At 40.6% G+C, this 18,359-nt stretch overlaps 2 protein-coding genes across 4 annotated transcripts in view; one reads left to right on the forward strand and one right to left on the reverse strand.

Annotated features, from left to right (window-relative positions):
* The window catches only part of LOC140398247 (galactosylgalactosylxylosylprotein 3-beta-glucuronosyltransferase 1-like), a 305,288-nt gene extending 295,203 nt beyond the window's left edge, over nucleotides 1-10,085 (forward strand). For both annotated transcript variants that reach the window (XM_072486684.1, XM_072486682.1), the window contains one exon: nucleotides 165-10,085. The gene's annotated coding sequence lies outside the window, so the exon portion shown is untranslated. The remainder of the gene's footprint in view (nucleotides 1-164) is intronic.
* Nucleotides 10,086-13,314: 3,229 nt separating this feature from the next.
* The window catches only part of glb1l2 (galactosidase beta 1 like 2), a 66,090-nt gene continuing 61,045 nt past the window's right edge, over nucleotides 13,315-18,359 (reverse strand). For both annotated transcript variants that reach the window (XM_072486685.1, XM_072486686.1), the window contains exons 18-19: nucleotides 15,964-16,080; nucleotides 13,315-14,831 (exon numbers count right to left, since the gene is read on the reverse strand). In XM_072486685.1, coding sequence (XP_072342786.1) covers nucleotides 14,748-14,831; nucleotides 15,964-16,080 — 201 coding nt within the window. In that variant the 3' untranslated portion in view covers nucleotides 13,315-14,747. The remainder of the gene's footprint in view (nucleotides 14,832-15,963; nucleotides 16,081-18,359) is intronic.

Below are 18,359 nucleotides of genomic sequence, written 5' to 3' on the forward strand. Positions count from 1 at the left end.
GCAACTCTCTTTTTGTGGTACATCTTTCAAAGTATCATGGAATTTACCATTTCTGTTCATTTGGATGTACACTTGTGATAGAAACATCACCATACTACACAGAAGAATTAAAGCAAGTTCACAAGCACTTACATTCAACCCATCCTACATTTCTTATCTTTCAGACAGACTGAACCTAAACCTGGCTACAAGCTGATTGCTCCGTTCTCCCACCACACGTACAATGGATAAAATGGTAGTGGTTTTATTTTTAGCAAAAGCAAAAATTTCAGATTGTGTATCCAAGGTGACAGGACCAAGAACAGGCCATTTTCGCCAGACAATTAAATGGACAAAGCACAGAAGAGATTCATGGGGAATGAACAATAATAATTGATGAAGAGTGTGCTCTCTGGCTTCATTTAGCAAGGCTCTGTGATGTATGATTGCAGAAGGTAGGTTCCCTTGTATGTGTGAGTAAGGTGGTTCCGCTGCAATGTATTCTGTTGCATGGGTAAAAGAGGATGCATGCACTCGGTGTGAATACCAAACCAGAAATAAATAATGACCTTAAAAAGCTTCCTGCAAGATACAGGGAAGCAGATCAGAAGATTGAGCCGTAATAAGTGAACATTTTCTACTAATGAAGACCCAAGGAATGGAATGTTCTGGTTTACATACCTCTTGAGCCTGCACCTATTTGTTTATTCTTTACATGTGCACATATTCTCTTATACCACATGGATACTGATTACCATGAAGTGTGTAACACACTGTTAACTTGTAGCTTTCATCCCCTTTTTACACGGACTCCTTTGAGACTTGGTAATTAATGAGTTGGCACACCCTAAGTGAACAAAGCTTTTTATCTCTTCAGCTTGGTTCTAGTAGCACATATTCATTCTTGGAATATCACTGCAGTTTGAGAAATACCTGTAGCAACCTTGCTAGTTTAGCTCACTGGGCCAGATTAGCAAAAGGGTGATTTATTTTTCAACGCAACTGAGTTATTAAGGAAGGCTATGTTCAAAAGGAATGCAAAGCTGCTATGTCTATAGATGAAAGCCATACTTATTGGATGTGATACAAATTAACAGGCAGAGCAGTGCTATATATTGATTAGACCAAACTAGTGTTAAATAACCACACGTTACTGCTAATTGTGAGCAGTCATTTCAATAAGAAAATCATGGAGCACATGGCTAATCTGTTTCTAGTCCTTTGTGGGTCTAGATGCACAAAGGCACGATTTCAGCAGATTCGGCATTAGTCAGTATCTCCTGAGTGTAGAGAGATGGGTGATATAGGAACTGCAAAGGTCACTGTTCCAGTACAATATGATCATGATCTGAGGTTACTGTATATTCACTGCACAGAAAGGGACACAAAACTATGATTTAAAAAATAATTTTCAAAAATGCTGGAAACAGAAAGGCAATCGGAAACAGGAAGAAAAGGTTACAGTTTGAAGTGTGATTCAGTTCTGGAACTGGTTCAGATCTAATGAACAGGCAGTGTTAACCCTTAATTTCTATTTCGGCATTCATCGACCTGTTGGATAATGCAGCAATTGCTGTTTTTATCTTCAGTTTCTATTATTCATAGCCTTTCCTTTTTTCTCAAATTTTTGAGTGGGGTGAAGATCCAGATGCTCCAACACTTGTTTCTCTCAATTTCTTGAGCACAAATTGCATCGACATTTTGTTGTGGTCATTTCAAAGTTGAGTCCCTTTCCTCCCCAGGACATCGAGTGGAGAACATCTTATTCAACTTACTTTCCAACTCATCTTACTTCAGGTCGCAATTCTATTACACCTGTTGACCTGTCCATCAGCAATGTTTCCTAGCTCAGCAGGACTTGGCCGAGCAAGACCTAGAGTATGTCAGAATTGTTAATGATGGTGGTGTACTGCAGCATCTTTGTGTGCTTTTGTTCGAACAATATTAGTTAATTTAACCATACAAAAGGTGCTCTGTAAGGAGGAGTGCAGCAAATGGCCAAGGTCAAAATTAATGCTAATTTGGTTGCAAATATTTCTGTGAGGCTCTGAACTTCAATCATGATTCAAGAGCATGGAAATCTGAAAAATGAATTCTGTATGAAATGAGGAATTGTGGTCACATGATGAGATAAGGTCCCTCAGATGTCTGGACACCATATTAGTAATAAACATGTTAATATTCTTGTATGAGATTTTACCATCCTATATTGTAGTGATAACTTGTTAGCAGTTACATCCAGTGAAATTTTAGTCCTGCATGTGGTTTGCTTATGTGGCCGTGGGCTGGATTCTCCGTACCCCGACGTGAAATCGCGGCTGGCGAGGGGGTGGAGAATCCATTTTCCCGCACGGAATCGGGACCGGCGCCGGACCCCCGATTTTGCAGACCCCGAAAAGAGACGTACTCGGGGAGTACGCCGCGCCGCCTATGACCTACCTGGGGCCATTGCCAGAGGCCTGCTCCACCATTCTCCACTCCCGACCGGCCGAAGTCCCAACGCCATGGAACTAATGTGGTCCAGCCGGTTGGGATACTCGTGTGGCGGCAGCAGACTCCGTCCACGGCCACCCTGGTCAGGGGCGAGCCGATCGGAGGGCAGGGGGGGGCCTTAAAAGCAGCTGGGGAATGTTTGTGCGGGCGGACAAGGTCAGGTGCGAGGCCCATTGGAGGGTTTATTTTTCGGGTCCAGCTTCGCGGTCCGAGTCCGCCATAGAGCACGGCGCGGCCTCCGACCCGGAAGTGCGGGGGGCCGTATCTGCAGCAAAAGCTGCTAGATCTATGCCGGGTCCCTGCTAGCCCCCTGCAGGCCTAGGAAGTTGTGTCCTTTCTGGCGTGAAACTCCACCGTTTTGACACCGGTGTGGGGACATAGTCCCACTAATGGAGAATCCAGCCCCATGAATTTGGCAGTTAATTCTGAAATTCACCCTGCCTCAGCAATACTGAAGCACTTGGTACGGAAAGTCCACATAAAAGCTAGATAAGAAAGGAAAGATTCCTCATTAAATACTTCTTCAAATGAATACAGCCACTTCTCTGCAACTAGCTGATATCCAAAGTAAACTATTCTCAGTACTCCATGTGCGACAGCTTGATTGAGCACAAATCCAACTAGCAGAGTGAATAAGTTTCGATCTAAACTGTTCCAACTCACATCTCCATGCGTTTGTAAATCCTTCCGGCATACAAAAGCTATAGACATCTTACAGCGTGAGCTTGATCAGTTGGCAGATAGGGCAGTTAACAAGTGCATTTAAGGGATAATTTCAACCTTGTGTGTTAGAAACTTGTGCATTGAAGCTCCATTCCTATATCAAAGCACTTAAATTAGACTGACACTACTGAAGGGGTGTTGCACAGTTGAAGGCACTGGTTTTTGAATGACATGTTAATCAAATACCCCTTCTTCCTGTTCAGGGTACCCACTGGGAGTTCAGAGTTGAAGAAGGATCCCTTACCCTGTCACTGTGAAACAGTTCCCTTTTTAATTATGTAAAATGTGTGCCTGTGTTTGTTCAGCATTCAGCTTTAGGGGGACATCCACTGGCCAGGTTTCAAATTAAGGTTGTACTTGACTTTGATCACAAATTATATATTAGTACTGGCTGTTCACCAGCATTAAAACGTTCATTTCTAATTCGCTGCCAGTTAGCAGAGCCTCATCCCTGAAGGACCTTCCTCCTAATAACACTGTTGTGTTAAGCAGAGCACTTTAAAATATACCTCCGGGCTATGCGTTTGTAATAAGGTATGCGTGAGGACAGCAGCACACAAAAATGTTTCATCATGACTATTCAGAAATATGGCTAATATAGCACATTTTAAAGTTCAAAGATTATTTTCTTGAACAACAAGGCACCACAGCCCATTCAGTCAACGTAATGAAACAATAAGGCAGAGTGGATCCTTGCACCTCAAGTTTTCTTTTACCTCAGTCTTGTAGGATTAGTTTCTCAAACATCTAATTGTATCCTTCCAGGGTCAACAACAGAAAAGCCTTTTCATTATATCATCACTTAGAGTTCCACAAGAAATAGTTCATATACATTAGGCAGATTTACATAATTAATACCCATTATACGAGACTGATTTGCATTGTACTTTAATGTCCTCCTGTTGAATGAAATAGGTCATATCAAGGTTCAGCAGAATATGTTCAGTCACTTATATTTAAGCAATAACAGATAACAGGAGAGGTATTTGCGCTGATACATTCCTTTATGGAATATTCTTTGTCATCAGTTTCAGAATTTCCTCACTCCCAGATTAAATGTCATCATACTGTGACTTTTTCATAAGCCTTTTACTACTTTGGGGAGGATAAACTCTTTCTCATACACAGAAAGCAAAAATAAGTTTCACCACCACAACAAAATATATTTTCAGGGAGATGGAAATTGGTCAAATTTGCTTCCCCTCCCCCATCCACCCACAGGTGAGTCAGTCGACAAATACATCATATGCCGTGGCTTTAAATTGTGTTGACCAGGAAAATTGAAGGGTTGATCCTTGGTACATTACCTGATCTTAGGCAGGTTAGCAATGGAAGCATTACAATTGACTCCAGGGCCACCTTCCAACAGAAAGGCAAATCCAGCCAGAATTCCTATGTCCTATCACTAGTCAGTGATCCGGTGGATATTGAGGGCAGGGCTGTTTTTGAGGGCCCATTGTTAAAATAACTGAGTTCTCATGCATAGGAACTGACATTTGGTCAAGGTAATAAAGGACTGCTAACTTTGAAACCTTGGAGATCATTCCTTTAAGGCAGGAGGGATAACAGAACAAAATATTAAAAGGGCAAAAGAAAATCTATGGAGATTCATGGAATAGAATTGTTAAAGGATATTGATTACAATAATTCCAGCGCTGGGAGAATGAGGAATTATGCCATGTCAAATTAGGAATGGTTCATCTTTCACAGGGAAGGAGATCTGCCATTCTCACCAAGTCTGGCCTGGATGTAGCACCGCAGTTTCTTAATAATGTGACTGATTCTTAATGGTCTTCTGAAGTAGTCTAGCAAGCGACTCAGTTGGTTCACCACCAGCTTCTCGTGGTAACTAGAAATGGGCAACAAATGTTGGCCTTGCCACAGCTCCCAATTTTCAAGTTTTTATTTTAATCCAGCACTGTTACTCCATTGTTAATCCCCACTGGGACAGTACATTATTCAGTTTTGGTGAATTTAATTTACCTCAAAAAGAAAAATTCTTGATAGGACACAACATCAAGAACAGACATGCCTAGCATAAATAAAGAAATAACTGACTGCAAATAAAGAGAAGACCCAAATGAGTACCTCATTTCCACTAGTCAAGTTGGTGTCATTCTTGGCCTGTGATTTATTATTTGTGCCAAATAGTCCCTAGCTGTGTACATCATTTTGAGAAATAATTATGTAGTAATGTGTAACATATTAACTGGCAGAGCATCATTACATCTATTACATTGACTGAAGGGGCTGTGGGCGATAGGAAATTAAATACTGCAAGATCTTGGAATTATGCAAATAATGAGGACAGGCAAACATCTTGGGTCCTATATGAAATCTGTATGTGGGTACAGTAGAGCCTCAGGATGACATTACAGTAACTGATGTTTACACACCTCATGGAGAGTTAGAGCAGCATTTGGGCAAACAGAACATGCTGCAGGCAATACTGTGGCGTCAAATTTGAAAATGTGAAGCACAATTTTACGAGACACAATCCTCAGCACTTGACAAATTGCAGCTTTCTCTTCTACCTTCTCGGCATAGGTGATGAATTCCTTCCCGTTTTATGTGCCCTTTTTAGAATTAACAAGTTATCTAACACAACTGCTGTTTGCTAACATCTGCTGTAATTTATTTCTATTTATAATTTAAGAAAATTGTTTGATGATATCCTTTTGTTTAAAAAAAGAGAACATCTCTTGATTAATACCATATTTTTGCTTGTGATTCAAACCTCCGCTTGAAAGTATATGCAGTCCCTGTGATGAGTGCAGAGTAATTAAGTTACTGTCCATGTTGTGCCATTGTATCGACAAATTCCAGAGAAAGTGCATCAAGTATAATTGAGACATGTCCCAAAGCCAACGGATAGCTACTCTTCTACATTATTTCAATACCCCTATCAAAAAACAGCACACAAGGAGACGTCACGAGACTACGACTTTCCAAACTAAAAGGTTCAACTTTTTAGGTTCAACCCAACAACCCTTCAATTTATCACCAAAATAATTGAAGAAATCAACAAGAAGAATGTACAGTGGTGTTATTGGCTCAAAAGGATTTTTATTTCCATTAAATTGGAAATGTATTTGTACTGAGGAAACCTGCTGAGTTTTCAATCCTTCTATTGTGATACATATTTAAAACAGCCTTCAAGTCGATGGTTGTTTTCTTGATAACAAGTTGATCTTCTTATCAAAAGCACCAAAATTGTTGCACTGCGTTTCTAATTGGATTTGACAGTCTGTCAAATAGCAAAAGGTGCCGTTCCCTTTTACCAGGAACAGAACTGACCCAGCAAAAGTGCATGTATTGGCACCAGTGAGAGTCCGGACACAGTAATGGTGCACATATTGGCACCAATGGCATTGAGATTTAGTTGCTCTTTGAATAATATTAATACTAGTTTGCCAATCACCCTTACCCAGCTGAGGTCCTTTTCCTGCTTAGTCCAGAGTGGCTCTAGATAATTATACAAGTGGCTTTGTAACTTCCCTTTCTCCTTTCACTATTGCAGTCAGACACTGTTATGATGTAAACAAAAGAAGATTAATAGAACAAGACAAAAAAGTGAAATCTTAATGATTAATACATAGTCAATTGCACCCCGTTGCAAAAGTGAAAGTTATGAGTGACTACTGGCCATTCAATGATTAATGCATAGCCAATAGTATCCCATTGCAAAAGTGAAAAGGATGAGTGACTATTGGACATTCATTGTCCATGCCAAGTTCATGTCACCTATGGGGCTAATTAAATTGGTTATAGCTTACAGAATGATTAGTTGAAAATAAATAATTTTAACTCTGTAGTGCATTAGCAAGGCTACACTTTGAATACTGTGTGCAGTTCTAGATACTCATCTTTGAATGGACATGGAGACATTGGCAAAAGTATTAAAAAAAGAATAAGTGTGCCGATTTCAGGAACATAGTGCTCTAACCTACAAGGAAAGGCTTGGGGAATTAGACTTAATACTGAGGTGAAAAAACACTGAGAGGAGATCCGATTAAAGTATTTCAAACTATGTTTAGTGTTAACTTAGACACTATCTGCTTGTGACTGCAGGATAGGGTAGGGGATTTTGGGGGGCATGGTAGCAAAGTGGTTAGCACAGTTGCTTCACAGTTCCAGGGTCCCAGGTTCCATTCCCAGCTTGGGTCACTGTCTGTGCGGAGTTTGCACTTTCTCCCCGTGTCTGCGTGGGATTCCTCCGGGTGCTCCGGTTTCTTCCCACAGTCCAAAGATGTGCAGGTTAGGTGGATTGCCCATGCTAAATTGCCCTGAGTATCCAAAAGGTTGGGAGGGGTTACTGGGTTACGGGGATAGGGTGAGGTGTGGGCTTAGCTAGGGTGCTTTTTCCAAGGGCCGGTGAAGACTCGATGGGCCGAATGGCCTCCTTCTGCACTGTAAGTTCTATGATTCTGGGAGGGGGAAGCACATAAAAAATAATGAAACTCCAAATAGGTCTAAACACTAGAAGAATATTTGTGAGCGATGGATGCCTGCAAGAGATACCCAGCTGAGTTAAGGACATAATAAAATGATAAGAAAGATTACTCCATTCCAGCCCATCCCTCTCCATTCTGTTGTTCACAACTCCTTGAAAGAAACTAAATTTCGATGGGCAAGAATCATTTAAATTATGCCACAGATGAAGGGTTTTTAAACATATCTCCCATAAGGCCAGTACTGCCTGCTTAACTAGAGTGATTTACTCTTACCCCTGCCTTTTTCCCCCATAGACCCAAGTACAGTTGGCACATGTTTAAACCAGGCATGGATCAACATGGAATACAACAGGGCAAAGTTCACATGTGGGTTGCGAGGCTGGATTAATATTCCCTGTAATTACTTCAAAAGGTCAATGAGTAATTTCAGAGTCTGAACCTTGTACTGGATTACCTGTAGTTCGTGTATCCCTGGGTGAGATTGTGAGGTTTGTTTAGAATTCTTGGCAGAACAAATGCTCGCTGGCAAGTGGAGATAATGGGTTTGAAAATGACTTTTCCTTTTCATTTCATTAAAACATAAAGAGGGTTGTGCACAGCTCAAGCCAGAGATCATTTTGTAGGTCACAATAGGCTTCATAATAACACCATGTCGCAACTTCTGTCACCAGTCTCACCCAGCATGTAACAAGACTCATATTTGATTTAAAAATAGAAAATGCTGCAAGTGTAGAACAGATGCATTTGGGGGGTTGGGTGAAGGAAATCCCACCCCTTATTTATTACCATTTGTATACGAGTAAAATTAAGGATGGCCCCTATATTCAAGATGAGACAGATTAAATGCTTACATGCAGCAGATGCCTGTTATAGTGATTATCCTTGTGATATTTCACAAGGGATCGTGATTAGCCAAGCACAGTATTCAATATGCAGCTAATTAACCTCAGCGTTCACAATACCCAAAGCTGTAGTTGGATGACAGAGGCGCTGATTCCTCATAGCACCATACCATTCTTCTTGCCATAAAACACACCATGGCTACATTTCTGTTTACACATTGCACAAGTGCAAGATTACCCTCAAATCCCTTTCGAGTAGCAGTTCAGGCATGCTGCATCAATGAAGTGGAGACTGATCTTGAGAAATTGTGCTAACTTACAACTGGTGGTTTAGAAACACGATTTATAGTTTGATGCTGCTAGACCGCAGATCTGGCACAAGAATGACTAGTATTTGCATGAATTACAATCAGAATAAGTTCCTGTTACCACCATCCTGAACACATGTAGTGCAAACCTATTCAAACGGTACTTTTTGTACTCAGCGCTGGACAAGAGTACAGGCGTGAGGAAGATTAGCTCCCTCAACCTACGACACAAAATTAATCTTCAGAACAGAAAAAGACTTTTAGAAAGATTTATAAACAGGTGTGCTTAATTGTGTTACCGATCTGAGATCCATTAAGTAGAGATTTATATGAGAGTTAAATTTACCTCTACCATGTCAGGGGAATACCTTTCGGCACTGCTGTCATAATCCTGGACAAGGTGCAAAGCTTTTAAACCCCAAGTTTGCTGTTGTCCAATCACAACTTGCTGTACCATGTGATTTACCGTTTCACCTTGACTCTCAACCAGTTTAACATAGTTATGTAGTAGCTCCTGTGAACTTTATATTCCACATTTGCTATGTGCACTGTAGATACTCAGTCTATACAAGACATACATCAACATCTGCCTTGCTGACACCATTAGAGTAAGGTGTGCAGCTGTAACGAAGCACATTCTTGGTAATGACAAATGCAAGATGTTTCTTTCCTCCCTAAACAACCTGCTTTAAATGTAGGATCAAGCCTGAGATCAAGTCTTCATCAGTTTGGACCTAGTATGTGTCCTTGGAATTGGTTTTTGGAGCAAGCAAGGAGATGGATTAGGGGCTTGCCCTGTCCGCTCTGCTTTGTAACTCTCAGAAAGGTTTTTTTTTTTTTAAATTCACCAGCATTCATTTATTTTCACATTTTTAAACCTTTAGGCTAACATTTGGAAAAAAAACTCCCACCTATTGTGAAACATATAAACCTAACATTTTGAAAAACTTTAAATTAACAAAAGTTTGTTTCAGTAAGAAATCTTTGGCCAAGAGATTTGATAGAGGTATTCAAAATCATGAGGGGTGTGCACAGGATAGGGAAAAAAAACTGTTCCCACTCATGAAAGGATCAAGAATGAGACGGCATGGATTTAAAGCAATTGGCAAAAGCAGCAAAATTGACAGGAGGAAAAACTTTTTCACAAAGCAAGTGGTTGGGGTTGGGAACGCACTTCCTAAGGGTCTGGCGGAGACGGGTTCAATCATTGCATTCAAAAAGGGAATTAGATTTCTATCTGAAAAGGAAGAATGTGCAGGCTTATGGCGAGAAGGTGGGGGGGGGGGGGGGGGAATGGCAAATTGCTCATTCGGACAACGGTGGTGTGATGGCCCGACTAGACTCTTTCTCCATCGTAACAATTCTTTAAAATGTGCATCTTTTTCTTAGTCTTTTTCTGCAGGATCATTCCCATGTTTGAATTTCATTTTTTAAAAATTTATAAACTTAGGAGTACCCAATTCTTTTTTTCCAATTAAGGGGCAATTTAGAGAGGCCAATTCACTTAGCCTGCACATCTTTTTGGGTTGTGGAGGGTGAGACCCACGCAGGCACAAGGAGAATGTGCAAACTCCACATGGACAGTGACCCAGGGCCGGGATCAAACCCGGATCCTTGGCGCCGTGAGACAGCAGTGTTTATCACTGCGTTACTGTGTTGCCCATTCCCATGTTTGAATTTCAGCGGTAGTTTTACTTTTTGTTTTAAGCCTGTATGGGAGGGGGGGGGGGGGGGGTCTTCAGTAATGTTACTAAGAACATAAGGAATAGGAGTGTAGGAATGGGAGTGGGCCAATTGGCCCTTCAAGTCTGTTTGAGCATTCAACAAGATCCTCTACCTCAACTGCATCATCCCACACTATCCTCACACCCCTTAATACCCCAAACTCTACCATCCACCTCTACCTTGAACATACTTAAATGACTGAGCATCAAAAGCTCACTGGGTAGAGAAATCCAAAGATTTGCAACCCCCGAACGAAGACATTTCTCATCTCAGTCCTAAAACGCCAGTTTTTTAAACTAGCACTGATCCCTTCTTCCAGATCCCCCTGCCAGGGGAAATATTTTCTCAGCATCTACTCCGTCAAGCCTCAAAAGAATGTTTTAATGAGTTCACCTACGCACACCTCTAGACTCTAGGGTAACTTGACCTAGTCTGTCTAATCAATTTTGTCTCCTGGAACAAGCCTATCGTCGCTGGACTCAGTCCAGTGAACCCCTGGGGAGTAATGTCCTTCCTTAGGGATGGAGATAACAACTGCATACAGTACTCCAGGTGTGGCTTTCCTTTTTAAATAGAAATTTAAACACCAAACAAACATTTATTTCCTGGTGGGACTGGTCAAAGCTTAATGCTGGTAATTCGTCCTAAAAGCTTTGCTGTCAAATCACTGGATACTTAATTTCATTCCCTCGCTTGAATTAGCTTAAAGTTATCACAAGACTGTAAAGGGAAACTTCAGCTCTATTAAACCACTAGGTGGCAGAGTAAGAATACAATTTAGAGAGACCGGACAAAAGACTTTGCACAAAATTAAAGACACAGGAATATAAAGCTACTGATCCGACCATAACCCAGTGGCCTAACCCAGGCTGACCTACCATAACCCAGTATAAGGATACAACTCGTCAACTGTCACTTTTCTTGAGTTCTACATTCAAATGCTTGAGTCACTCATTGATCGCTGTCTTCAGTGACGGCCCTGAGACTGCCCCCGATAAATTATTCACACATTCTTTTGACCCAGGCTCCCAAACCTTATTTTCCTAAGCAGTCTTAAATTCATAAACGACAACATTGAGAAGAGGCTGTCCCCAACATCAGAATGATATTTTTCACGCTGTATAATAAATGTATTTGATTTCTTTCTCCATAGATCGTAACATTTTCAGTCTCTGTGATGGTTGCACTTTTGTTTTTGCATGTTAACGTATTGTTGATTGCACACAATCCCTCAATGTCATTTTAGTAAGAGAGAATCCTAAATAAATTTGAAAAATGAAAGCATAGTTGTCTGGTGTGGTTGTTGGAAATGCTGATGTTGTGAATCGACTTGCTTTTTTTAAAAATAGAAAACATAAATGTCTGTGTCAAACACTGACAGCAGATTTTCACAGTATCCTACACACCAACATTAATTGCAGGTTTTTTATGAGATATTGAATGGTTTCATTACACATGTTGATTAATCCATTGTTGCAGCTCTTGCCATCGGCTTGAACTCTGCACCAGAAACTCACCGAGGCTGCGGAAGGTGAATTCCATTGGATGAGATATTAAACCCAAACTCCTATCTGCTGCTGCAAGTGACATTCAAGAGCCGAAGGGTCTCGAGCATGTGGATTGCTGAGTATGTCACTGTTTGATCCCAACTGTCCATCTTGAGAGTCACCCCAATTTCAAGAGAACTGACCTACTTTCGCCGACCCAAATTGAATATATTTAATAGTCAATCATTAGACAATTTATGGATATGGCTGTTTAGATACTGAAGCAGTCCATGTGCATATACAGCAAGACTGGGACATCTTGGGCTGATATGTGGCAAGTCATATTTGTGCCACACAAGTGTCAGGCAATGACCACCTCCAACAAGAGACCGCCTATCCATCTCCCCATGACATTCAATGGCATTACTAATTATGAATCATCCACTATAAGTATCCTGGGGTTAACATTGACCAGAAATTGGGGCAAGTCAGAGACTGGGAATTCAAAGTCAGTAACTCATCTCCTGACTCTTCAAAGCCTGCCCACAAATCAGGAGTGTGATGGAATACTTTTCACTTCCCTGGATGAGTGTAGCTCCAACAACACTCAAGAGCTCAATACCATCAGGACCAAGTGGACAGCTTGATCAAAACCCCATCCACCACCGTAAACATTTATTCCCTCCACCACCATGTAACAATGGCAGCAGTGTGCACCATCTACAAGATGTGCTATAGCAATTCACCAAGGCTCCTTCAACAGTACCTTCCACTCACCATGGCCTCTAGCATCTAGAAGAACAAGACCTCCACCAAGCTACATACCATCCTGACTTGGCACTACAATGCCATTCCTTTACTGGGGCCGGATCAAAATCTTGGAACTCCTTTTGTAAGAGAACTGTGGGAGCACCCACATCAGATAGGCAGTAGCTGTCTAAGAAGGCAGCTCACCACCATCTTTTCAAGGGCATCAAATGCTGACCCTGTCAACAATGTTCACACTCCATGAAAGAATAATAAAAAAAAGGTGGTGGCTTCGCCCACACCTTCTAATGGCTGGATACTGAAAGGCACAGGAACCCCAAGCGATAACAATTAACCCATCAAAGCCTGGCACTTATTGCTTAGTTTTCCCCACCTTAAGTTCATGGGGCTTCGAAAGTACTGTTCGTCAAGCTCTGCATCATTATTGGATAAGTTAGAAGTTGGAAGTTTTAGATTTGTTCACACCAGCTATCAAATTAATGTAAATTAATTGCAACAACAAAAAAAAGAATAAAATAAACACGCAGTGGCAACAAAGAGGTGAGTGAGCTTTATTTTTGTAACCCCCTACATTTTTCCAATTATACAAAGTTTACAACCTTCCAATTTCATGTCATTTTAAGGTCAAACGGAACTTGCAGATACAAAAGTGTTGGGACCTTACAAAGCTGTACATATTTGGGTAGCACCTAGGTTTAATAGGGTGGATTTAAAAGCTTGAGAATGGAATGTTTTATCAAAAGGAATTGAGACAGTGAACAATGCAAGTCAAGGGAGGTGCAGATAGTTGAAAAAGAGGATGATACAGAACTAGAAGGGAATGAATCGGGCACAAATCATTTCTGTGATGCTTAGCAAATGATGGCGCACATAATCACAATCTCAGGGGATGCCATGTGACTTTAATTAGGGATGCTTCAATGACACCTTTTTCGAGGGTGATCATTGCACACTTTCCCTCTATGTTCTCTATGCAGCCTTCGAACACACCATTCTCCTTCAATGTGCATATTCCATTGTTCAACTCAACGAGCTTCCATTCACATCTATCCAATCAGCTGATCCAATCAGCTTGTGAAGTCACTGCTCCAAATATCTTCCATTTTGATTTAAATTTCTGTCCGATTATTGGCCTACAAAAGTACGCTGAAACTTTTGTTAAATAAAAGCTATAGTTGTTGGATCCACGGGAAGTTGAAAGCACCTATTCACACAAGTGCTACCTCCTGGGCTAATCAAAAAAAATTAATAACCACTCTAAGTCACAGGCGGAGAAAATTGTGTCACTAAGACACAAGCAACCATCTCTTGGCGCAGAATCTAATGGCACTGTCCCCAAACAGTTTACTGCCCTGCCTTAGCAAGGAGAGGTAAAACACATGAGGAGACTGTTTCAGTGCTTCCCAAGAAAGTCAAAAGGGACTTCAACGACCCTAGTTTGATAGTTCACGCCATTTTAGAACACGGAAAGGCCAGCTAATGGAGAATTCATTCAAATGTCACATTATTAAAAATATAACCTCCAATGGGAAAATTGCGAAACGGAGTTTTATTAAATATTAAACAAAAATTAATTAATTCTGCACATTTCAGTCTTGAAAATGGTTAATAACACAGAAGCAATTTACATCATTGTTTGTAATTCTTCTGCCCGCTTATTCAGCGACCGTATCAGCACATTTATTTTAAACAAGTTAACCCCTTTCCTACAGCGGGGACAGAGATGTCAAACGGTGCATCAAGTATTTCCACACGCCTAATCAATATAAATTTAAGCACTTAAAAACTGCAGATAATTCTATAATTGATCAAACCAACTGAATCATAAGCTATTCTGGTACTTTTCAATGAAGGCGTAATTTGATACTTGAACGTAACGTTGATCAGACAGACATAGGTACAACTGAATGCTTTACTTCATCAAAAAGTCCATCAGGAATTGTCGAGAAATATTCTTTCTTTTCATCTTCATACATGTTGAGCTTGTCCCAAGTCAGGCTCGTCTAAAAACTCAACTGTTTTTCCCGCTTTGCTCTCTTCAAAAATTACAATCTAATTTAAAAGGGAAAAAAACGTAACAAATCAAGGAGGAAAGGGGCGGTTATTGGTGCAGGCTTGCTGCTCAATGTCTATGTGTAAAAAAATTTGAAAATGTGTTACTTCCTTGAAAAAAAGAACTTCAAATTTTTGTTCCAAAATTCTGCCAATTAGGTTTCCTTCCATCCAGAGAGCCGCAATGATGCCAGTGACAGGAAGGACGTCTGTCGGTACCCCAGAGCACCCCACTGATTTTAATACAAGTAACCCTGATAATGGACCAAGGGCCTAATTATTATGGAGGGTATTTGTAGATGCTCCTATCCCTTCACGTTTTCATTATGTTTTTGGTCATTTTCTGGGTTTGTATTCTGCAACACGCACACTCGGTGTCCATTCACATGTACACCATTTCCCATATCCTCAGATCATCCCAAAGTTTATGATGACCAATGAATAACAAAATGTAGTTATTTCTGTTTTGTGTGAAGATCTCTGAATGCTTTTGTTCGGATGTCTACCTGCTGAGGTGGACATGGCAGAGTCTTCATCGAAACACCTCAATGTCTTACCGCACGAGTGACAGCCTAAAGTACGAGTTTACATCTTAAATCCATGGACTTCTAACTCAAAGACAGCAGTGCTAACACTGAATCACCGCTTCACGTGCTGTGAAATCTAACCTTTTGCACTGTCGAGCCAATAATTGTAGATTAAAGTCCACATTAGGTTTGTTCAAGATTAAAACTGATTAATTATTATCCAATGGCACTAATCAAAGCCTTCTGCCTAAAAACATAGCTTATTTTTTCATATAAACACAATATTGCACCACAAAGGAATGTGAGAAAATGGAACAAGAGCTCAAGAACATTTCATTCAATTGGGTTATAGTGAATTTTGGATTTTCCTTCTAATTTGCTGTTGAAATTTTGCTTTATTGCTGAGAGAGTAAAGTGCCTATAACTTCAGTCAACCTAGCCATTAAATATTTCTCAGCTACACACTGTGTCTGCTCTTCCTGGTAACAGTATTGTGCCAGAACTGCTGCAATAAAGGACAAATTTGAATCAAGTAATCTTATTTGTGACATTCTCAATGATCACCTGTAAGGGGAAACTTAACAGTTGTGTGAACATGTGCTTACCTCATTATTGCCATGCTGTAGCCATGGGGCTGGTAAGTATAGTGTCTGTTGTGGCCCTATTTCCCAATAGCGACCCAAATTCATTCCATTCACAAAAACTACTCCTTTTGTCCAGCCCTGAAAGTTACAAGAAAACATAATAACCTAATTGTAAACGTTTCACAAGAAGACAAACTGCGAATGGGCTGGAGGGGGTCAAAAAGCTGAGGAGCTGGCTAGAAATTGGACTGCTGAGTCTAGATTGCATAGAATAGAATTATAGAATGGTTACAGCTCTGAAGGTGGTCATTTGGTCAGTCATGTTTGTGCCAGCTCTCTGCCTTTTCCTCCTAGCTCTTAATACGGGAAAAAATTGCAACTTCCTTTCAAAATCCAATTTCCTTTCAAAAGCCTTGATTGAATCTGCCTCCGCTGCACTCTCAGACAGCAAATTCTACATCCCAACCACTCGCTGAGAAAACCCTCATTTTGTCTTTGCTTCATGTGCATGATTTTGAACACGCGTATCAAACCTCCTCTCAAATTTCCCTTCTCCAAGGATAATAGTCCCAAGGATAATAGTCCCAGGTTTGCCAAACCACCGTCGTAACTGAGGTTCCTCATTCTTGGAACTATTCTTGCGAATCTTGTCCGCACCCACTCTAATGTGTTTCACATCCTTCCTAAAAAGTGTGGTGCCAGGAACGAGACACAAAACTCCAGCTGAGGATGAGTCAGTGCTTTATACAGATGTATTAAAACTTCCATGCTTTTCTATTCTGTGCCTCGATTTATACAGGCCAGAATCCAGTGTGCATTATTAACTTCTTTTTCAACCTGCCCTGCCGTCTTCAATGATTTCTGTAGATAGACTCCCCCAATGTTCCTCTGCTCCGGCACCTCCTTTAAAATTGTTTCATTTAGCTTATGTTGTGTTTCTTCATTTTTCCTACCAAAAATGTATCACTTCACACTTCTCAGCATTAAATTTAATCTGCCAGCCAGTTCACACCCTCTTGTAGTTTAGCACCATCCTCCTCCCAGTTCACAATACTTCCAGGTTTTGTGTCATCTGAGCTTGTAATAATGTTACCTTCCTTCGAAGAGGTTTTTCAATAACGGTTTGTTTATTTGGACAAGATTAAGAGGATTATAGCTTCAAGCAATGGGAGTATGAATGGCTGCGTTTGATTGGTAGATTTATGAGCACTTTAAAGACTTGCCAATGTTATTAGAGGGCTGATTGGTTCTGTACCTAGTGGATACTGGAAGAGTTCTTCAAAAGCGCAGCCCATGTCAGGATATGAAATCATGAAAAAAAACAAATGCAGGGTCTCCTGTCATGAGAATGTCGCTTTAAGAAATGGTTAGCTGCTCATGTTACTGCAGGGATGTCAGAGTGTGGGTGGAGCTGAGCTCTGGTTCTGCTTTTTAGTTTCACTTTGAGAAAAGCTTGGGTGTGTCTGTCTGTCTGGTTTCATTTTTCAGTGTGTTGCAGCTGAAGTCAGTCAACGCAGGTGTATTGTTGAGCTCTCTGCCATGAAGGACTATCTCTGAATCATTTGATGAATTCAGAATTATAAATGTTTTCAGTATTGAATGTGAACTCTGGTGTGCTTCTGTTTAAAGGTTTGTTAAGTATTTTGGGTGTAAAAGGACAGCATACAGGTTACTTAGTGTTGTATTCTTTGGGGGTTATCTTTGAATTAATGGTTGCTAAGATATTCACTGTTTGTTTTAAAAAGGTTAACTTGAGTTCATAGAATAAACATTGTTTTGCTTTAAAAAAGAACTTTTCCATTTCTGAAGTACCACGCTTGTAGAGTGGGCCGTGTGCTCCCCATACCACAATCTATTAAAAGTTGTGGGTCAGGTGAACTCCATGATACACTTTGGGGTTCTCTAAACCCTGACCCATAACACTCCGACACATTGATAACGCATAACTGTTACAGTACAGAATGAGGTCATTCGGCCCATTGTGTCTATACCAACTATCTGAAAGAACTATTAACTTTGTTCCCCCTGCAACCTTTTCGAATGCCTTGACTAGATTCTCCATTCTGTAGAACGCAGAAGAGCCCCTTCTCCACTGGAGAAAGTACTTCTAATGCACATGAATGCTTTCACAATGCTGTTCAATTTAATGCTCACTTACCCTTTTAATAACAAAGCCCCATCATCAATCACTGTATTAAAACATACTCATCTTGTATCATTTAAATATGAACTGAGATGTTGGCAAAACCTTTTAAACTTACCTGTCAAAAGGTTCCCAACTGTGCACATTCTCCCAGTGTTTGCGTGCAGGGTAGGTGGATTGGTCATGCTAAATTGCCCATTAATTGGAAAAAATGAATTGGGTACTCTAAATTTTTTTAAAAACATATTTCCGGCAAAATTGGCAGGACTATTGA

Source organism: Scyliorhinus torazame, chromosome 21 (genome assembly GCF_047496885.1).
Source record: "Scyliorhinus torazame isolate Kashiwa2021f chromosome 21, sScyTor2.1, whole genome shotgun sequence".
NCBI classification, from domain to species: domain Eukaryota; kingdom Metazoa; phylum Chordata; class Chondrichthyes; order Carcharhiniformes; family Scyliorhinidae; genus Scyliorhinus; species Scyliorhinus torazame.